We start from the raw sequence: 24496 nt of genomic DNA, 5'->3' as shown, positions 1-24496 counted from the left end.
CTAAATAACATTTCTATAACCAAACATTACAAAACTCATTCTGTTGATTTAAATTCTGAGCTATAAATAAATTTATTGAAATAACATTCCCTTTTCAAGTCACACAATTGACTATTGATGTAACTGATCTTTAAACCTTTCAGCCGTCGTCAGATGACAAAAAACGACAACCTACACTGACGCCATTCTCCAGGCATTCACACAACACCCATAGGAAGGCGTTTTAAACCTGACGTCTTCCAGCTGAAAGGACTTGATTACATTTAATATGCGGCAGTGTAATAAATACAATGATATTTGGTGAAAACTAGATTTGAGCTCCAAATTCTCGGATTCTGAAGCCGTGAATGCATGTTTTGTCAAATATACCATTAATATGCAAATTAATCATTGAAATAAATGTTGTAATTTCTTTTTAGTAAGTAAATATTATAATATTTTTGTTCCAAAATGTTTTCATTCATCAACTCTAAATTGGAAAACACATGACCTTTAATTAACATGATAAATAAGAAACGTAATTTTTAAACAATAATGATTTATTCAATTTTTAAAAGATTTGTTAATATTACTATTTAACGCAATAAATATCATCAAATAAATTTAAAATAATTTTACCTGTCTAGTTACCTGTTTAATTAATTAATTTTACCTGTTTATACTGTCTAGTTACCATATTGAGCAATTTATCACCTTACAAAAGAATAGTTTGGCTATTCTATTGCATTCTTTAGTTTAGCCCATTGGGTAATTTTTTTGCAATTATTTAGTTGCCTTTCAGATCAGATAAACTGTAAAATTGTAAATGCAAAACTAGTTTAGAATAAAACAAATCTTTAAAGATGGGGGAGAAGAAACCGGACATTGCAAATAAATGTTAAAAAACTGGAAAACAAATCGTTTTCTGTAAATTTAGCTCATTTTTAATGACTGCTATTTGTGACACAATTGTCCCATTTCCGTAGTTTGAAAATATCCGAATCATCCACTAGGGGTCGTGACCAGCAGTTAAATAAACTCCATATTAATATACATAACAATAATGAGCATGCATTTTTCTGATCCAGAAAATCTAACTTTTACGATGAATAAAATGCAGTTTGCAAAGAAATTTAATTTTCTTTTTTTATATAATGAAACTGTTTCTTTCTCTATTAAATGACAAACATTTTATTTCCGAATATCCATGAACCGTCATTATATAGTTAAAATAACGACAATTTGAAAATTTATTATTATTTTTTTCTTAATCTTGGTAGTCCAAATTACTCAACAATATTGCAGTGATAGGTTTATGATACTTTATAATTGCGAATGTTATACAATTGCTATAAAATGGCCTTGTGCTTTTAGGAAAATAAGGCGCAACAATCGATATTTGCGATCAAGCAATACAAGAAAGGCAGAAAAGAGTAAATAAAGGAATTATTAGTGGATTCAATCAAACAAATTCTTTTAGATCAAAAAAAAAAGTTCAAATATGCATCAGACTATTCAAAGCTTGTAAAAGAATTCAATCAAATATACGTATACATGTATCGATGACAGGTTGAATATAAGAGGGGGAAAAAGCAGGAATAAAAATAATAAGACGAAAAAAATCTGAAAGAACTATCTGAACGGATATCAAACATGGCTCCAAACGTAAAAATTTATTTTAGAAAGAAATAATTCATCCACGATAGCATAGATTATGCTGCACCATATAATTAAAATTATTTTTACTGATTTTCACTGAGTGGTAACATGATTAAACAGATTTTACAACAAAGATAGATTAAGAAACAGTTGTAACCATAGCTCGATTACTATTATCCTTTTTCGAATAAAAAACATTTCTTATTTCCTAGGACATTTAGCCACTCACTATCTCAGCAAAGAGAATAAAAAACTACCTCTGTAATAATAATGAGTTACTTCGTTCCTTCTTCCCTAAAGTAGATATGAAGAGTAATAATGGAAAACATCTTTAAGAATAAATACAAAGAAGCTCATTTTATATATATCCTAGAAACACGAATTTAGCTTAATAGATTTTTTTTAAATTGTCGTTCAAAAAATTGTAATGGAAGAAAATCGATTTAAATTGTTTTAAAATGACACGAAATAACCTCAAATAGTAATTGAGATTTCGTAATGATATTTCACCATTGGATATTCCAAATTACTTGTTGAATAATAATAATAAAAAATATCACACTTTTAAAGCAATATAATTCAAACAATAGCAATTACATTCAAGGAAAATTCCAGAAATCCGTTTCTTTCGTATTTTATAATTATTTTGAATATTTATTTATGTTCCCATGCGAAAGATTACTTTTCAGCGGAAATTTGTTCAAGAAAAATTTCCAACTAAATCTAAGCAATAAAAATTTAAAATAAATATTCCAATTGTTCTCATAGTTTTGGGTGAAAACAATAGGCTGGAAATAAAAGAGAAGTCATCATGTTTCTCTTCGTGTTTTTACTATTCCCACGATGAGTTTTCATATTTTGATTAAGCAATTATGTAGGCGCTCCTTAAAATTCGAAATACATAGAACATTTACAGTAGGAAATAGAATTTCATGGTTGAATAAATCAAAATAATACGCAATTCCTTTTCTTACATTAAAAAAAAAAGTCATTTAAAAAACAAAACATCGACGAATAAAATATTCTATGAAAGGCGAAACTATTAAAATTTACTTAACATGCGGACTGCCTACCTTTACGAAAATAAAATAATAAAGATTAATTTTCAGTGAGTTAAACAAAAAGAATTTTTGATTCTCAAAACTTGGGAAAAGATTAAAATATATTTTTTTAATATAAAGCACGAAGATAAAACAATTATTTTTAAAAATAAAAAAAAGCTTCTATTAAAAAAAAAAAACTTTTACGATTATAATATTATACATGCTGAAAATGCTGTTCTATAAAAGGTAAAACTACCCGAATCCATAAAAAATTTAGCAAAATGAGTTGGTTTCAAACATTACAATCGAGCTTATTTTTGTCTAAATATAACTATAATTTTTAACCCACCATTTATTTAAATTATTTTTATAATGGCAAATATTTTATTATTAATGAAACGTTTGTGCTTCAATAATAATGAATGATATCACAATAATAATGTAATCATTTAGTAAAATACAAATTAACTGTATATTGTTTTCAATACGTAAAGTAAATTTTCTGATAAAGACGAACGACATTGATTTTTTTTTTTTTACAGAGTAATTTAACAAACTATATACAAAAAGAAGACATAAAAATAATTCGTCAGGAATTCTTAAATATTTTAAAACTTTCTTCATCTTGTTGAAACTCTTAAAAGTAATTTAATATAAGCCAAAGCTCGATGCATGTTGATGATTCACATCACAGCTTTTACATTTGTTTCAATGTATGTACGGCCCCCAGCACGATCGCTAATGCATTAAACATCATTGATGACATTGTGCCGGAAGTAGGAACATTTTTGTTCATTAAAACGGACGGCGATAAAACTTACGTGAAGAATCATTAAGTGAAAGCCAAGAGCTCGTAGGTGTAGGATGAATGGCATTTGCTTCGAATAATTACAGACGATCATTTTAAAATTTCGAAATAAGAATTTTAAGAACTTGACTCATCGAAAATTATTAAAATCCGAGATAAATTTACTTATATCGAAGATTAATATTTTTTGCCAGCAATTTTCAAGTATATTATTAAAATTTTATTTTAAAAATATTAAAATTTCCTCCAGTTATTCATCTAAATAAATAACCAGACAAAATAAAAAAGAATTAGCATTTCATTTAATTTTTATTTCTTTTGGGAATTTAAAATTAAGAAATAATTACAATTCAATACAAAAAAAAATTACAGAATTGAATAAAAAATTAATGGCAAAGTAAGAACTCCGAAATACACATAATGAATCAAAGGAACAGAAAATAATAAGATTCTGTAATTCTTATGCACTATTGTTCGTCTTTTTTTTTTTCCAAATAAAAATAAACATTTTTATAAACTTTTAATTGAAAGAATTGAATGGAGAATTTTTATTTCAACATTCTTACGAATAAAATTCTAAATTCTCTCAAAGAAAAGACAAATAAAGAGATTCCTGAATAACTTTTCTTTAACTTTTTTTATTAATTCTTGCTCAAATTTACGTTCTTAATAAATCTATCTTGATAAAATATTGAAATCATTTCATTCTTTTCACTGGAACACGTACGCTCTTTTAAGAAACAAATCATATGCGAACAAAAAAGTAAAACAGGAAGAATAAAAACAAACTTTTCTCAACAGTGTAGGCAGAGCCAATTTACGAATGACCCGCCTTTACGCAAAGCTCAACATGTGTTCATATTCAAAATGAACTTTCTGGACGATTGCTTTTGTTGGAAAACTTACCGTTATTTAGTCTGTGAAATTAGAACGGAGAAAAGATGACTTACCTGGAAATACAAACGATTTCCGGACCAGCTAAATGCAGCGAGATGAAGCGTTGTTGGACGTGAATTCCCGATTGAAAAGTGAGGTTTGTCGAAATGAAGTCGAAATACTCCAAAAACACTTGAGCCATTATGCTATAGAAACCAGATGACGGGAAAATGTAGCGCCATCTGTTGGTAGAAAAGGAACGTAAAATTTCAGTATAACTTTTATTATATAAGTATTTTCTTAAAAATTCACTTAAAAAAATAATAAATAGCGAAAATAAAAGATAAGCATTTTAAAACTAACTTTTAAGAAATTTAAATAAAATGACAAAATATTAAATCTTATGAGTGCTCAAAAATTATCTTGAAATTTTCAAGATTTTTTTATGCATTTATACTATATTAGATTTAAAGTAACATATAAAATGTTTTACCATTAAAAACATTTTTTAATAATGTTCGCAAATTAAAAAAATATTTCAAATTTTTTAATGAAAAAAGTTTGAGATTTTAGATTTGGATGGATTTTTGAATGCTATCAGGCCTTCATAATTTTTTTAGTTACGATTTTGGGAATCGAATAGTCCTTTAAAGAACTAATCTTCTGAAAGTTTTAGAATCTGATAAAATAAATGAATCACGTAAGTTCCTTTTATTTAGTAAATTATTAAATCTAGTTAAATAATTGTTCTATCGTAAACAGCTTTCCCTTTATAAAATTTCTATCTATCATAAACAAAACGGTACATAAACTTAATTCATTTTCCAATCTTGACATACAAAGTTGACGAGAAGCTGACTGTTCTTTATTCGTATGTCGAAGAAAAGAAAGAACGAAAACCAGAGAAATAGACAACTCTATTCAATATTTTGGAATTTGGACTTTGCTAAAGACACAACATTATCTTTGAAATATTTAATCATATACTTATTATTCAATATCAGATCAATGTATTATTTTTATTTTATTTTCCAAACAGATTTTTAAAAATCAAAAGATAGAGCCCTTGATTTTTTTTACCTCTAATTTGGACCTAAAAAGTGGAAAATAAGACAACTTAGGTTGAATCGAATAAATGAATTATGGAGCTACGCTGTTTAGTAACAAATATTCTCGTTAAAATTCGATGAAATGAGATCTTTGTGTTTAGTATGCTAATATCTAAGGCTCTGTTTAATTTGAAAGATTTTTTTTCTTTGAATAATTAAGAAAATTGAAACAAAAGTCAAAGTATAAAACATAAATTTACTATTGGAATCTAATAGTCAAATTAGTCTTTGCGCCATTTTTTTTTTTATTTCAATTTTTCTGAATACTTAAATAAGTGAAAAGCTGCTTTTTACTTATAATTGAAATTTGGAAACGTCGTATTTTGCGAAACTATTCTATAAAAAATTACGCCTAGTAATACGAATTCTAACAAGAGGTTGTGATGTAATTTGGAAACGATCCAGAGGAGAATATTGATTTTGTAAAATAAAAATAAATTCAGTCTGCAAACTTAATATATGGTCACTTTTTAACAAAAATTCTAACGAGGATTTTTTTTTTTCCTTTGAGGGACTTCGAGTTTCGTTCAAAAGTGGACTTTTATTACCCAAAAATCCAAAACGTTTTTGAAGAATAAGAAATAAAATAAAGAATACAAATACGGTAAAATACCAAAAATTAAGAAAATTTTGTAAATATCTGTAAGGTAACCATTAAACAGCGTATTATAGTAGCTTAATTAAACCCTATAGAACTCCTTGGCAATATAAATTTCGTTGCCCTCTTTACCCTCCAGATATTTTTAAACAGAATAAAAACATATATTTTTCATTGATTTTAATTTAATTTCTACCTAAGCTATTTTTAAATTACATGTTATGCAAAGATGGAATTAAAAAAAAATAGATTTAATTGTGGATCGCTTTTCTAGTCAGTTCGTATGAGTATTTCGAGTTTTTTTTAAAAAAATCAAAAATAATTTTAGACAAAATGATCTAAAAATATACAAAGCTTTTTTTAAGATAATCTAAATATTAGAAGTGAATTTGAAAACATAAATTCATAAATATAAATTGTAAATGAATTTGAAACATAATAAATACAAATTGAAAATAAACATATTGGAAATTAACATAAATTGTTAATGAATTTGAAAACATGAATAAAGACCTAAGAATAACATGTTAAAATTAAGTTGTAATTGATTTAATTTGTATTTATAGTTCTTGTAAATTAAATGGAAGCACAAAATTAAATGTCCCTGAAAATGCCACAAAAATAATTCTCCAACTTTTCGGAGCTTATTTTCCATCATATTCTTATTTCATAATTCAACATCGGATAATAAAAGTCTGGATTCGTTTAAGTCAAAACTTTTGAATAAAAAATATTTTATTGTGTATAAAGTAATAAAACATTGCTATATTTATGAAATGGGCAATTTTTATGAAGCTAATGATGTATTGTTAAGAAAACGTAAGAAATTGAAGTAATAAACCGATATATTTTTTTTAAATCAGTAAAACAAAAACTTTATCGTAAAAGACGGCTACTGTCGCATTTAGGATTCCTCAAAATGCCCAATTAAATGAAATTAAATAGATTTATCTACAATCCGACTTTTCACTAATCCGCTCCAGCTCCCAATAATCCGGCATTTCATAAGGTCTAGTGGTGTTAAACAAAAATTTAAATCACTGCATGTTGTTGTCAGTAACTTTGACGTGGTGTAAACAACAGGTTGCTCCTTAGATTTCGTAACATTTATTATCTATGCGGACCCATTTGTTAGCCATATGCAAAACACACTATCATACTAGAAAAATTCGAAATCCAGAATTCTACAGAGTGATTAGGCAATTTTAGGCAAAGTATGGAATGATTAATATTTCGCACATTTCCTAAGAATTCTGCATAATGGCAAATTAGCAAAAAATGAAGTATTTTACTTTTTTAACATTAAACGTACAGGCATTTCACCAATATATTTGAACTGTTATTGGAAAAAATGATCATTTGACTGCTTGCTGGATTTTTAAAAAAGACTTTTTATCTATATCTATATCTATACTTATAATAAAGCTCAATGTGTGTGTGTGTGTGTGTGTGTGTGTGTTGGCGCTCTACAGGCCAGACCGTTTGACATACAGCTACCAAATTTGGTACATGTATACCTTGGAGGTTGGGAATGTGCACCTGGGGTTTCGTTTTTCGAATTTTTAATTAGAATTTTAATTATTAATTAAAAACTAACTTTCCCGCCAAAAAAAATCTTCCACTTTCCCCACCGCCAACTTTTCCGCCAAAAAAATCTTCCATTATCCCCAGCGCCAAACGAGAAAGGCTTCAGTTTTTTTTTCTCCCAACAGTAATGAGGCTAGGGTTAAAAATTTTCGGCGGATTATTTCAATCGGTTCTGTTTATTTTCTTAATGTTTGATGCATTTAAAATTAAACATTGTTAATGAATCAATCTTTCAGATTCATTCTGAAGTACTTTTGAATTAAAATAAAACAGAATAAAGGAAATTAAAAATTTCTAATCCGCATAGCGTTACCCCAACTGGCGTAGAAAAAATCACGTATTTGCGTTACGTAACCGGCGAAGAAAATTCACGCATGCGCATTCTGTTCTGATTGTTGCCATGACAACGTTATCAATGGATGATTTAAATTATTTTTGGGTCAGTTGCATGCTTTTGTAAGTAAATTGTATTTATGTTAGTTATATATTTTTTGTATATGCTTATAGTTTTAAGTACATCGTTTTTTAAGTAGTTTTGTTAAAACCTGTTTTCAACCGTTTATTTTAAACGATTCGTTTTATTTTCTTAGTGTTTGATGCATTTAAATTTAAACATTGTTAAGGAATCGATCTGCTCTTAATGAATCTGAGAAAATTTTGTTGACCAACTCTTGAGATATTACATAAATTAAAAAAGATATTCTTTAGTGCCCATAAAGTTTAAACGCTGAGTGACTCTATTTTCAGTAATCAGATTATAAAAAAATGCTTTGTATCAGTAAAAAATATTATATTAATTGAGGATAAATTCTTTCCACTTTAATTTAAAGCATAAATTCTACCGTTTTCAACCGTTTATTTTAAACGATTCGTTTTATTTTCTTAGTGTTTGATGCATTTAAATTTAAACATTGTTAATTAATCGATCTGCTCATAATGAATCTAAAAAAATTTTGTTGACCAACTCTTGAGATATTACATAAATTTAAAAAGATATTCTTTAGTGCCCATAAAGTTTAAACGCTGAGTGACTCTATTTTCAGTAATCAGATTATAAAAAAATGCTTTGTTTCAGTAAAAAATATTATTATATTAATTGAAGATAAATTCTTTCCACTTTAATTTAAAGCATAAATTCTACGGGTGCTAACAGAAAATGAGAGATACATATTACGTTATGACTGAAGGCCTTTATAATATTATGAATGAATTATATGATAATCAAAATTTGAAGTTTTAAAATATTTTGATGAAGAAGCTATTAAAGTAGAAATTGCATAAAATATTTAATTATTAAAATTTTAACGAACATTAAGATTGGCGAACCGGCTGGTCGCCAAAGGCGGCTAGTAAGAAATAAAATTCAATGCAATTCAAAATAAATTTATTTTTTGTCTTAGTGCAATTTTATATTTTATTTTGTCTTTTTTAATATGAAAAGTGTAAACTTGTTTTCTTTAAGATTTACTTTCATTTTATTTTACATATTTTGAATTTTAAAAAATGTTAACATTGGTTAATCATTTTTCTTAATACGAACTAGATTTTTGAAGAATGTACGTCTTTTAAATAAAATAATTTGTTTAAATATCATTTGTGATTCTATAGAATGCTTCGGTATTATGTATACCAGGGAAATACCACTTAAAAATTATTCTCATATTTCATACCGTGCCTGACAAATGCCTAGGTATTTTATGGAATTCTAATGCTTCGTATACAGTCGGTAAAATGCATTTTATAATTTACATAACTTAGAGTATTTTGCACATAGAATAATTTTGCATGATCTAGCATGTTTTGTGTACAGTATGCAAATTTATTATACACACGGGTTTAGCAATTAAAAGACACTTTTTAACGAAATTCCACAATTCAATAATTTTCTTAATCCAGCGGTTCTCTCAACTCATATCTACTGCGCTACTGAATGATTACTAAATAATTTTAACCATGTTTCTATATACACTGAATAAATTTATTGTAGTTAACTAACATTGAAATTACTAGCAAATGTGAGTTTATATGGCATAAATTATTTAATTGTTAAATATTAATACCATATTTTCGGACGGAAAGAATGTAATATTTCATAGAAGTAAATAATTCTCATAAAATTTATGTTGGATTGGTTCATAATTGCATAGTTGTGATAAATTAAGTCTCTGTATTTACAGGAATTGAATAAAAAAACGAATATCTTTTCAAAAATTTAAATCTAACAAGTAATACTTAAAAATGAAATCAAAGAAATCAGTTTAATTTAAGTCCAATATGAACAATAATTTATTAAATCAAATGGATTTATTATATAAAAATATTTCGAATCAATTATCGTCTGCACGAATAGAAAATAGTAATAATAAGCAAAGTATCTTGAATTGATATCAAAGACGATGTGTCGAATAACTGTGTTTGTTTATTTTATGTAATAATATATTGTAAGAAATTTATTTTTGCTATGTTTGCTTCTCATTAATTTAACTTGCTATTTTGAAAATTTCTATTACAAACAATGCAATTTTACTATGAATATTGTCTCACTAATTTTTCGGAAAGAATAATATAACAAGAATTTTATTTAATTTAATGGTCCGAGATCGATGCAAGTAAACCCAAAAATTCGATGATTAAAAGCTCAAAACTAACAAAATTACTTTCAATAGTTAATTTTAGGGAAAAAATAATATTCGGCTTTAACTAAGTTTAAAAAAATCATTTCTTGTATCAATATCTCTGGTTGTCACTATAACAAAGTTTAAAACTTTCAGAAGATTAAATTGCTGAAAGCTATAATATTCTTGAATCGGTATATTAAACTTCATGATGTAAAATCTTCTTAATACTGATTAATAAAATATGTCTTATGTAAAAACATATCATAATTGAAAGATTATATTTTTTGTGAATTCCTTTGTATAATCTTTTTTTTTTTCAATTCTTATCATGACCTTTTTAATTAATTTTACTATATTGATATGAATTCAAATTGTGTGATATAAATTGAAATAAATAATAGAAAACATAAAGTAAATTTCAAAAAAATTAATATTTTAGAATTTTTTTTTTATTTTTATTCATATCATTTCTATAAAAGAATAGATAAGAATTTCAGAAATAGTTTTTTTTAATAAATTAGTTCATAATAGAGTTGAAAAAAATTTTATATCACATAAATTCATGTAAAATCCAAAAATAGGTTATCGTTCTTTTTTTTTTCCCTTTCTTTTCTTTTCTTTCTTTTTTTTTTTTTCATTTTCAATTTCTTGATAAGCGGCCTCTTTTTATTCTTTTGTTTGTTTGTTTTTTATTCAATTCTATTTCTGGATGACACTTTTTTTCTTGACTTCCAGAACATGCTTGAATAAGAAAACGAAAGACATACAATTTAATATAAATTATAAACTATTTTACAGTAATTAATTATTAAATATCTCAATCGTCTTGGCAAACTTAAATATTTTTTATGGCGTAACATAATAAGTCACATTATAGCATAGAATTAATTATAAATTTACTTTTTTTAATAGAATTGTCTGGGTTTTAAATTTAGCTTCCATTTATTGTGCTTAGTGCTTAATATACTTATTAATGCTTTATTTAAAATATATTTTTATATATATGGAACAATAATAATGGAATAGTAGAAGACCGATCAAGTGCTAATTTCGCAATTTTACTACCTCGACAAAATTATTTTAATTGATATTAATAATTAATATCAAATCATAAACAGTTTTACAGTAAGTATTAATTAACTGCCTTAATCACCTTGTCAGTCCTTGAATATTTCTTACAACATAGCCTGACAAGTCACATTATAGCACAGAATTAATTAAAGATTTACAACTTTTTATTTGTATTGATTGAGTTTTTAATTTAATCTCCCTTTATTGTGTTTAATGTGCTTATTAATGCTTTATTTACCAATGCTATGTTTTAAATAATTCTGTTTCTAAATCAATATTATATGTGCAAGTCTTTTTTCTTTTTTAAAGCGCAATAATTGCAAGCGACTATATGATCTCTAAATAAATTGATTGAAAGAAATCACCAGTATTTTTCTACACATGGAACAATAACAATGGAAACGCAGCAGACGGAAAAAGTGTTAATTTCGCAATTTCGCTGTCTCGACAAAATATTTTTGATTGAAACGGAAATTATAAAACATTTTTATTTATCCTAAGAAAGGCGTGAGTTTAGCAATAGTTATAAAGGGTGTCCCAAAATTAACATAATATTTGAATTTGCCACTATTCGTGCAGTAAAGTGTTGGCAACCCTATTAAAAAAACCATTCGACAACTGATATTTAGGGTTAGTAAAAATACAGCGTTACACGATAGAACAGCGTGTTTTTATTTTTGAACAATACTTTAAAGTCTGGAGGCCCCAGTTCAAAATTTGAGAATTGGTCCACTAGATCGTACGATTTAACACCACTTGATTTCTTTTTATGGGGTTATTTGAAGTCAAAGGCCTATGCCAACAAGCACGCATGCATTGAAGAAGGAAATTCAACGCTGCATTCACTAAATGCAGCCATATTTTTGCAAAATGATCATGGAAGATTTCGACAAAAAGTACTTATGTGCCAGCAAAGTTATGGACGCCATTTGCCTTATGTGTTTTTCCATACATAACCCTATCCTGCGTACTTTATTATTCAATAAAAATATAACAAAGAAAATAAAGGGGGAAAATAACTGCTTTTTTTATTTAATTCAAATCTTGCGTTAATACGTTGTTCTATCGTGCAACGCCCCTTTTTTACTAACCCTAAACTATCAGTTGTCAAATGGTTTTTTTTTTTTTTTTTTAAAGAGTTGCTAACATTTTACTGCACGAATGGTGGCAAATTAAAGTCTTGCTTTAATTTTGGGGCAACATTTAGAACTCTTGTTCTGAAATAGCGATTCTTTACTTAAGGGTGGAGTCGCATAGAAAGATAATTGAGTCGTGCAATTCTAATACCATATTCTTTTACTACTCTGTTCAACATCCGAATATAAAACTAAGAAAGAAACTCATCTTCATTCAGAGTGTTTCATTAAAATGAACTTGTTTTTAAAAAATTTATTCCTCATTTTTTAAACTAAATTTATCATTTTTTCTCTTTGTATTTTGAAAATCTTTCATATAAATATGGTATTGCGATTTTTTTTTTTTTTTTTTTCCCTTCTGAAAAAGAGGCGTGAGTGATTTCAGAAGTTCTGCTCTAAAATAAAAAAGAATCATGAACTGAATAAAATTCTGAAAATCATTATTCTCTTGGATTCCCCTATCATATCGAATTCTGTCACCGAAACATAATAAAGCGTTGAACCCGGAGAGAAAACCACCGTCCTCATCATGATAATTCCTCCCCCCTCCCTCCATACAAAGCAGGTGGCCATGATCATCACCGGTCACTGCTCTCGGCTGCTGAAACAATGGAAGTTACAAACGGTTCAACTTCTGGCGGTAATAGTGGCGGCTGAAAACCTCATGCGATATGATTTTTGGCGCGAAATGATAGTTAGACCATTCGGAATATCGCAGGTTCTGGCTTGTTGATAAGCTTCCGATCAATATCGAAATGTTAGATTAGTGTGTAGTTTTATAACACCAGATTCTCCTGGGACATAGTTTCAAACTTTGATGAAACAAGTTTAAATGATGTTATGCTCAAGTTGCATTAAATGTAATGTAAAACCATTAGATAAATAATATTAAATTAAATAAATCATATGACTAACAGATACTATTAAAAAATAGCCAAACTGTCTCTTGGTGAAAACCGTTAATTATTTTTGTACCAAATTTATAAAAAAAAAATCACTAATAATAATTCCCTTAATATATGAATTAGTTACAATAATTCCTTCTTTATAAAGGCTTCATTATCAACATAATCCCTTTTTCTAAAAATCATTTTTGTTTATTTCCATTAAGGATGAGATTAACCTCCTAATCGTCTGTAACGCGTCTAGCGTGTTCAAGTGAAATTTCTGCAGGGTGACCGTAACGCACTTCAAGTGTTCTTCTACATTTGAAAACTTTTAAAACGCTTTGTAAATATCTACTTGTTTGAGTTTTTATTTTTATTTGTTCTAATGCGGTGAAAAACTGAAATTTTCGTAGACAGGACAGGACGGCGAACGGGTTAACAAAATATTTCAATATATTTGGTGTGTAAATCTCAGATTTATTACGTTGCGTTCATTGAATTTTTTCAATTAACGTAAAACAGAAACATCAATCTTGTTTTTTTTTAAAAGCATTTACAAATGCCCGTTGATGGTTGAAAAATGGAGACGCTTTGCAATGTCATGTGCCAAAATATAAAAATCAAAATCGGTACTGACGATCATTTGGCCAAAATGAACATCTATTGTTCGACAAAAATATTGGTCACCTTTCAGTGACAAAAGAGCGCAGTTCAATCCTTTTCGGATGTAAACCACGGATTTAGTATTTTGCTATGAATAAAAATTTCCATTAAATATGTAGCAAAAAGATCTTAAAAAAAAAAAAAAAAAAAAAAAACAGTTCTTACAAATGCCCGTCTTACAATTGGTGGCTTAAAAATGGAGACGTTCGGCAATCTCATATATCAAAATATAGCAATCAAAATCGGTTTTGCCAATAATTTGGACAAAATGAACGTCGGTCTTCTATTAATATATTCGTCACCTTTTAGTGAAAAATGAGCACAGAGAAATTTAAAAAAGGATAACTATCAGTCCGTTTGGGATCCAAACTACAGATTTAGTGTCTTATTTTCAATGAACTTTTCCATTAAGTACAAATATTGATATTTTTTAAAATATCAACTTTTATAAATACCTGTTTGATGGTTGAAAAATGAACCTTTCACCAATTTCATGTATAATCAAACGATCAGAATCGGTTATGGCGATCATTTGGTCAAACTGAATTTTAGTTGGCAAGACCGAAAAATTATTAATTTTTCAGTAAAAAAAAATGGGGAAAATAAAAAAGAATCGCTTTTAATCCATTTGGGATATAAACCACAGATTTATTTAAAATTTTCTATGAAATGTGAAGTACGAATACCGAATTTTTAAAAATTAAATACTCTATTTTACAAATATCTAATGATGATTAAAAATTAAAGTCGTTCCTATTTTTATGTAGCAAAATATGACGATCAGAATCGTTATCCTGATGATTTGGCCGATCATGAATTTCGGTGGGGCGATCGAAAAATTGCCATTTTTCAATGAAAAATCCGATTTTTTTTAAAGGATGGTTTTCAAACCGCTGCTTTCATTGAATTTTTCTATTAATGTGGAGCACAATTAACGAGTTTTAAATATTCCCAGTTTTACAAATGCCTGCTGATGGTTGAAAAAATGAACTGTTCTCCAATTTCAGGTACCAAAATGAAATGATCAGAATCGCTAGGTCGATCATTTGGTCATAATAAATTTCAATTGACCGGGCGAAATTATTCAGTAAAAAATAAGAGGGAAAAAAGAAATTAAAAAAAAAAAGAATTTTCATTCGGTTTGGGTTGCAAACCACAAATTTAATAGAAGATTTAATTGAAATTTTCCATTAAAAGGAAAACACAAATATCAAGCTTTTTAAAAATAAACAGTACTACTGCAGATTAAAAAATAAATCATAATCCAATCTCATGTACAGAAATATGACGATCAGATTCGGTTTTGGCGATTTTTGAATTTTGGCTCATAATGAACTTCAGGGGATTTTCCAAAAACATTCGTCACATTTCCGTGAAAAATTAGCAGAGAGAAATTCATCAACAATAAATTTTTTCTCTATTCGTGAAGAAAAAAAAAAAAGTAAAATGTAGTAAAAATTCTTTGTGATGGTGTGTTTAAGTGAAGTTATGCCCAAATAACATTAACCCTTCAATACATCGTGTAGTCATTTGTCTACATGCTTTTATTTCCGTTTATAAATTTCACATGACTGTTAAAAAAAGTAACAATGAATGTTCGAAAAGCCTTTTTTAATTGCCTTTTGAAAAAAATTTCCAAAAAAGACCAATAGATTATGATAGCGGTAGTAGAATTAGATTCAAACTGAAAACTTGCAAAAATATCAGAACGGTTGTTGTATAAATATGTCTGCCATTAAAAATACAATCAAAATCCTTTTTTTTTGTGTCATAAAAAATATATTGGAAAAAAGCGGCTTTTATTTTTTATTTTAGAATTGTTATAATGTGATTTGTTTTATCTAGGATATTGTTTAATTCATAATGTTAACTATTGGGAACATTTTAATTTTTTTTTTTTTTAATTTCGAGAAATAATCCTTTAAATTTTTAAAAAATAATTTTTTCGAATTATACGCAGCTATTCAAAACACACACACACATCTTTTCTTTTGTAAAAGAAATAAAAAGTTATGCATTGTAGGGTTAAATATAAAGTAAAGACTTAAGATAAATGATTTCAAATGAAACAAACCATATGACTAATATATATTATCAAAAAAAAAAAAAAAAAAAGCTGAACTATTTCTTTGGGAAAACTGCAATTATTTTTATATCAACTTAAACAAGCCGTAGATTATAATCATCTTAATATATAAATTAGTCTTCTTTATAAAGCTTCATTATCAACATAATCCCCTTTTCAAAAGGAAAAAGAAGAAAAAAAAAAAATTGTTATCCTAGTTCTTATCGGTCACTGTTTTGATAAACAATCAAATCAAAGAAAAAGACGAAAACTATTCATTCGAAGTAGAACTATTGTTCGAATTTTACTAACAAGGGAAGGGCATGGGGTTGAAATCTAAGTTCGGGATGAGATTTAGTATAATGATAGTATACATTTAGAATGTTCATTCATGAATATATTAAAACGCAATGGCCAGTCAATTTCGAGAAAATGGTCCTCAAACTTTTGGTAAAGCTTATATAGTTGTACCTTTCGGATGATCCCACTGGCATAGTTGTCGAGGTAACCGTCTCATGTGCTGTAGATCAAGGTTCGAACCTGGCGGGGAATTTTTTTTCTTTTTAAGCAATTCTTATTCAATTAAACATTTACAAATACTTTTAATGAATTTTATTTTTAATTTTTTTATATCCGAAATAAATATTTATTATCGAAATACATAATAATAAAATTAAGATTTTAAAAGAAAAATTATAAATACAGATGCATTTTAAAAAAATAAATTATTTAAATTTAATTTACTATTTACAGAGAGTTTTAATTAATATGCTACTAATTTTTATGTAAGGTATGTATTATGTTTTTATTCATTTAATTATAATGTAATGTTTAAAGGAAAAAAAATTATAAACGTAACATTAATGTTAACAGATAATTTAACTTGCTTGCATCATTTTCAAACAATTAAGTTTCAAATTCTTGGGTTTTAATAATAATGAATTATTAATTCTAATTCAACGAAGCTCTATTTATATCAAAAATTGAAGGGAGCAGCTGATATTTGTTAAATATGTAAGCAAACGTCCCCAACTGCAATAATAAAAAGAAATAGTAGAGAGCAGGTGTTAATTTATTGAATGCGTAGGCAGATGGTTCGAATTTTAATAATCATTTAAATTCGAGCAAAGGCAGAGAAAGTAAAGATTTTGGTGCGTCTTATATCGCCCTTTAACTAATTAAAAATAATATAGATATATTTTTTAAATGTCTGTGAATATGGATACTGCAAATGTATCGGAGACTGAAAATGAAATACCGTTAGAATCACTGTACAGTGAAGGGTCAAAATTGAGATTAAAAGATGCAGCTGTTTATTATCAATTATTGTTAGCTCAAAATGATCTTACTGCATCAGAATCTCCAATTTCAATTTCTAGAGAAGCAATTTTGTTGGGAGAAGAAATTTATCAAAATACTCTTGACATGCTTTCTGAAAAAATTATTGTGTGTGTTGAAGAACTTATTTATGCAAGTGAAAGATGTGACGAAGAACTTTTTGAAAATATTGAAGATATTGCTTCATCAGATAAGTATGAACCTAAAGTGAAAAAAAAAAAAAAAAAAAAGGAAAAAAAGTAGAATATATTTCTTTGGATTATAAAATCAAAACCATCAACATCGCAAGACGCAAGTATTATTACTATTTTTTAAATATAACATTACAATTTGAGTATTAAAATAATAGACATTTATCCTTATATAAAAATAAGTAGGATATTAATTAAATTATCTGTAAATCGTTAATAAAATTTAAATAATTTTATTTTTAAAAAAATGTATCTGTATTTATAATTTTTCCTTTTAAAATTTTAATTTTATAATTATATATTTCGATAATAAATATTTATTTTGGATAAAAAAAATTAAAAACATATTAATTAAAAGTATTTGTAAATGCTTAATTGAATAAAAATTCCCAGCCAGGTTCGAACCCTGATCTACCACGTACGAGACAGTTACTTACATAACCATGCCATTGGAATCATCTGAAAGACAGTCAAGTTATCAGTATACAAGCTTTACGAAAAATTTGAGGACCATTTGCTCAAAATTGACTGGTTATTATATTTTATTATTTTCATGAATGAACATTCTAAGTGTATACTATCATTATACTAAATCTCCCAAATCAGATTTCAACCCCGTGCCCTCCCCTTCTAAGAACAATTAAATGATAATATCTTGTAAACTAATGCCGATTATTCATAATATAATATTCATATTTCAATCAATTTCAATTAAATAGAACAAAAAAAAGTTTTCCCCCAGGATTGATTGATAGAAGCATAAGTTTTTTAATAAAAGAAAAATACCTCATATCAATTCTACGATTTATCTAACAGTAGTATAATTTTTATATCGATTACTGAGGACTGGATCGTTTTTATTACCTAGTAGTTCTTGAATTCAATTAATCAATTATTTAATTAAAATTTCAGTTATCTTCATCCTATATTTCATTGAAATTTCAGTTATCAAAATGACACTAGCATTACAGACGGCAGTGGACGATTATACATATTGATAATTAGTAAGCCATTGGTAAGGATTGATGATAGCAAAGAACTAATGTGCATGGGGCAATTTTTCGACTGCAATTTTTTGTAATTTATTACTGATAATCCAAATTACCGAAGTCTGAACTTGATTACCGACTAAAGCGTTATTTCGGTATCCACTCGAGGTAAAGGGCCAATATTCTAGATTGAAGGAAAATAATCTAGACTGACAGTCCATTAAAATTACCAATTAAATTCTATATTTCGTCAGCAGAGTAAATGCAATAGAAATTCATCTATCCCAACAGAGGAAGAGTTTTAAGTTCCATCTATTTATCGAATTTAGTGTTTTATTCAGAATGTCTCCCAGAACAAAAATTTGTAAATAGTGCCCCATGCACATTAGTTCTTTGCTATCACCAATCCTCACCAATGGCTTACTAATTATCAATATGTATAATCGTCCACTGCCGTCTGTAATGTTGGTGCCATTTAAATATGAACGGAGCCTCTTTTATCTGCTTCTGAAATCCTAGCTTCTGTTTTGGTGTCAAGCAACTCAGCGAGAATTCTTTTTTATGTTCTAAGTGACTGATTTATCGGTGCGCGGATAAACCTAAGCATGAATAAATATTATTTATGCTTATTCATTATATTCTCCTTTTATGAATCAAATTAAAAGTTATTGTTAATATTTTCCATCTACATTTTTTTATTTTTATAAACCTGGACAATTATATTTGATAAATATTATTTTATTATTTTATAATTCATAGAATTAATATTTAAAATTACTTATTTATTGCTTGATAACTATGAAAATAAACTATTAAAAACGACCTGTTTACAGCCCCCTCTCAACATGGCAGATCTAGGCAGCTGCCTAGTTTGCCTAATAGGAAATCCTCTACCGCCTCGGTTGCTACGTCCCTGATCGAATTACCGTATTTTCTCAGATATCAAATTTTTCCGACTATTTTGCGGAATATTATACAGACGGTTAATAAATTCAATATAAGAATCAACCCAGGGGGAAAAAAGCATTGAATTCACCATCATAGCAATTATCCTTTCCATAAGAAAACAGGTGGTTTTTTTGGTCGTCACCGGTCACTGCTCCAGATAATCATTGAAACAAAAGAGTTCAGAACTATTCAACTTGTGATGGTGGTTCATTTGAAATAAATGTTCCAGTCCGGAAAACGATCGTTAAATTGTTGAGAGGCGCAAACTTTCTGCCGAGCGATAAACGATGTACCTCGGGTACCCTCATGAAAACTGAAGAACGAGCCCACATGCACAAAAGCTGAGGGCCGCGGATAGTAGGCCCTTATCTTGTTGGGTAATACCGGCTACAAAAGCAAGCCGCCCATAAAACATGGATAACAAGAGCCGGGACGAGGCCAATTCTTTGGGAAAAAGAAGGCGCCGTAAAACTCTTTTGTGCGGAAGGGGTGGAAATAATGGTGGTCTTATTAAGAGGGAACCACTTATGACGTTGCCGCGACGGTCGCCGGTGCTTCCCTTTTTTTTATATGGTGATTTTTTTTTTCTTTTCTTTTTCAGTGATGGGCTTCAGGTAGATGTACTGGAGTTTTTGGTGGCTTGGAAAATTCGATACCATTGTTTCAGTTTCGCGGATAAATCAAAAGATGTTGGGCATCATCAGATATTGCTTGTGAAGGCAAAGGATGGACAATCACGGCTAAATTAATTTTTGAATGATAACCATTTATTAAAACACTCTTTTAATCGAATTTTCTATAGACACGCATGCTGAATTATGTTAACCCAGTCTCAGTTATTCGGATGATAAAATTAAAAACTTCAATCAATGCTAAATAATGCTTGTGTACAATTAATGATCAAAAGTGTCTCTAATTATGGTTAATACCTTATGGTAAAACAAATATAATAATTTATATAAATAAAAAAATGCGATAAAAGCTGCTATCATAGTGCTAACGATTTTTCCTATTGAATAATTATAGCCGCCTTTGGTCACTGGCTGTTTCATCATAAGTACTATTTGCATTTTATTTTAAATCTCATCTCTTATTGATGAAGTTCGATTAACTCAATTTCAGGTTCACGATCCTCTCATTTTTCAAAGTCAAATTGTGAGACACTGAAATCAAGCTTTTTCGGTATCCTTACACCTGTTTCGTCTATTACGGCAATGAACCTTACTATTGAAGTCAAATGCCACTATATCGTATTGTCTTTAAAAGCTCAACTATCCGGAAATTGTATAGTCTAATTGCACACTATCTATCACGCATTGGAACTTCACTGTCTGATTCTTCATTTAAGCTTCTCAAATAATAAAGAAGAAATAGCGCGTTGATCTATTTGTTGAAATATTAAAAGCGGTTAGAATTTCATTGCAACAATGAAACGTATTGTTGAAAATTAAGCAATTTTTTTGACGGGCAAAATTTAGAAAACAAACTGCATGACATCTAACATGGTTTCATTAAAAAGATATTGATTAAAATATCGTAAAAAACATCTTTACACAATAATATTAAACGAAACACAATACCAGTGAAAAAAGATACCAAAATCTGACTTAATTTTTAATTAATTAAAAATTTTAAAAATCGCTCCAAAACACACATTTTTAGCCACAAAAATATTTACACCTAGACAGATACACATGTTTTTTTATTATTATTATAGGCTCAAATATTATGATTCAGGCAAATATACAGAAGCTTTTTGGATATTATTGAAAATTCGATATTATTCAATAATAAGGAATTGAATTTACATCAAATAATCGGATATGAACATTCTAAAAAAAGTTAAAACATTAGAGTTGAATAAACATGATTCCTTGCGTAAATTCATAAAAATACTATTAAAATACTGAATTAGGTATCTAACTCTGTCTATTGTATAACTTTAGTCTATTTATATGAATTTGAATTATTATTAAAACCGAACTCTTTCAATTTAATAGAAAATCACCTAGGAAAGTTTTAAAGATTCAGAAATTATTAGTCCAATTAGCAGCATAGAAGCATTTTTTTAATGTAATTGATAAAAAAAAAATCGATTATTTTTTCGATTTATCAGCAATGTATACTATACACATATATATATATATATATATATATAGTTTAACATATTTATTTTATTTAACTACTAAACTGCAATTACTGCAATTATATTTTTGATATTACGCCTAAATAAATAAAAATGAAATAAAACGAATTCATTTTATTTTATTTTACGAATGAATGTGCATTTTATTCGTTGAGCATGCATTTCTTATAATTTTTAATTCTATTAAAATGAAAATTTTAATTTTTATTAAAAAGGTGTAATTCTTTAAAAAATATTTAATAAAATATTTTTAATAACTCGATAAGAATAGCTTTATATATATTTTTTTCTTATTGCAATTTATCGTCTTTTTTATTCTAAGAGTTCTATCTTTTACGATGGCATCGAAAATCTGATTTTATTGCTTCAATTTCATGGTTAATGTTGATTTATAAATGAAAAAATATCATAAGATCAACATCAAATATTTAATATGCTTCTGAAAGCTTATGAGCAACAATAAATAAGTAAAAAAAAGGTATTACAACATTTATAGCTACCTTATATAAAGCAAACAAATAGATCTTAAAGGTATGCTCTTTTGTTTAAATAAATTTTGATTCGTCTTTTACGAGAACGAAACAAAAATTGTCAAAAACTAAATAAAAATTTCCGTTTTAAGAACAAAGCCCAAATAATTTATTATTATTTGCCCAGTTCAGTAGTTTGCTATACTGATAAGTTTTTTTCATAGATTTTATTTAGTGTAAAAGTACCATAGGTTTAAAATAAAATCATTTTCTTTTAACAATTTTCCTTTTGTTTTTGTATGTAAAGAAATTAGATCATATAAACTTTATGAAGATGATCTTGTGAAATGAATCAACTCCATTTCTGATTTCGTTTATTTTTTGCAATAAAAATATTGATGAAAAGGTAAAGTATTTTCAATTATTTCAAGACCTATAGAATTTTTTTTCCAAATATGAAAGATCTAAAATGAGTTAATCTATATACTTATAATAAAGCTCAATGTGTGTGTGTGTGTGTGTGTGTGTTGGCGCACTACAGGCCAGGTCATTTGACATACAGCTACCAAATTTGGTACATGTATACCTTAGAGGTCGGGAATGTGCACCTGGGGTCCCTTTTTTTGAAATTTTAATTAGAATTTTAATTATTAATTAAAAACTAACTTTCCCGCCAAAAAAATATTCCATTTTCCCCACCGCCAACTTTTCCGCCAAAATAATCTTCTATTTTCCCCAACGCCAAATGATTTAGGCTTTAGTTCTTTTTTTCTCCCAACAGTAATGAGGCTAGGGTTAAGATTTTTCGACGGATTATTTCAAACGATTCTGTTTATTTTCTTAATGTTTTATGCATTTAAAATGAAACATTGTTAATTAATCCATGTTTCAGATTCATTCTGAAGTACTTTTGAATTAAAATAACACAGAATAAAGGAAATTAAAAATGTATAATCTGCATAGCGTTACCCCAACTGGCGTAGAAAAATTCACGCATTTGCGTTACCGTAAAAGACGAAGAAAATTCACGCATGCGCACTGTGTTCTGATTGTTGGCATGGCAACCATTAACAACGGACGATTTAAATTACTTTTAGGTTAGTTGTATGCTTTTGTAAGTAAATTGTATTTATGTTAGTTATATATTTTTTTGTATATGCTTATAGTTTTAAGTACATCGTTTTTTAAATAGTTTTTTTTAACCTGTTTTCAATGATTTAAATTATTTTTAGGCTAATTGCATGCTTTTGTAATTAAATTGTATTTATGTTAGTTATATATTTTTTGATATATGCTTATAGTTTTAAGTACATCGTTTTTTAAGTAGTTTTTTTAAACCTGTTTTCGACCGATTATTTTAAACGATTCATTTTATTTTCTTAGTGTTTGATGCATTTAAAATGAAACATTGTTAATGAATCGATCCGTTCATGATGAATCTGAGAAAATTTTGTTGGCAAATTCTTGAGATATTATATAAATTAAGAAAGATATTCTTTAGTACCCATGAAGTTTAAACGCTCAGTGACTCTATTATCAGTAATCATATTATTAAAAAAAAATGCTTCGTTTCAGTAAAAAATATTATTATATTAATTGCAGATTAATCAATTACACTTTAATTTAAAGCATAATTTCTACGAGGGGTAACAGAAAATTAGAGAGATACATATCACGCTATAACTGAAGGCCTTTATAATATTATGAGTGAATTATATGACTATCAAAATTTGAAGTTTTAAAATATCTTGATGAAGAATCTATTAAAGTTGGAATTGCATAAAATATTTAATTATTAAAATTTTAACGAACATTAAGATTGGCGAACTGGCTGGTCGCCAAAGGCGGCTAGTATTATATAAATAAAAAAAAATTAAATTGATGAGGGAAACATGAGAATGAATTTGAAGCTTGCTTAAAAACTAAAAATATGAATGGCAAGCATATGTTACATGAAAAGAAACAGTAGTAACTCTTATTTTTATTCTCTGCCTATATAATTATTTTGGATTTTAATTATTCGGGAAAGTATATTTAAAAAAGAAATGGGAATTGGCCTACATTTCAGGACAATGTTCAATTTCCGTTGTTCAATAGAATTTGAAATGAATGCAATTAAAATATTTGACAGTCTCAGTCTTCCATCTCAATGAACTTTTTTCATAAAAAAAGTTTTGTGTAAAATGGAATATTTCGAAGGCATTAACAGGAAAAGAATGTCAAGAAATACATTGATGGAATAAACAACAAAAAACTGCATTGCTCATAAATTGAATTCTATGTTGATGGAATTGGTTAAAATATTTTTGTCATTC

General features: G+C 27.5%; 1 protein-coding gene across 1 annotated transcript in view; it reads right to left on the bottom strand.

The window, feature by feature from the left end:
• Positions 1-24496, bottom strand: part of LOC129987514 (uncharacterized) — a 501789-nt gene that overhangs the window by 101969 nt on the left and 375324 nt on the right. The window contains exon 9 of the mRNA XM_056095487.1: positions 4440-4607. Coding sequence (XP_055951462.1) covers positions 4440-4607 — 168 coding nt within the window. The remainder of the gene's footprint in view (positions 1-4439; positions 4608-24496) is intronic.

The sequence above is a fragment of the Argiope bruennichi genome, chromosome 10, assembly GCF_947563725.1.
Source record: "Argiope bruennichi chromosome 10, qqArgBrue1.1, whole genome shotgun sequence".
Classification (NCBI taxonomy): domain Eukaryota; kingdom Metazoa; phylum Arthropoda; class Arachnida; order Araneae; family Araneidae; genus Argiope; species Argiope bruennichi.
Note: the sequence above shows the minus strand (reverse complement) of the source record. Positions and strands in the feature narration are given on the sequence as shown.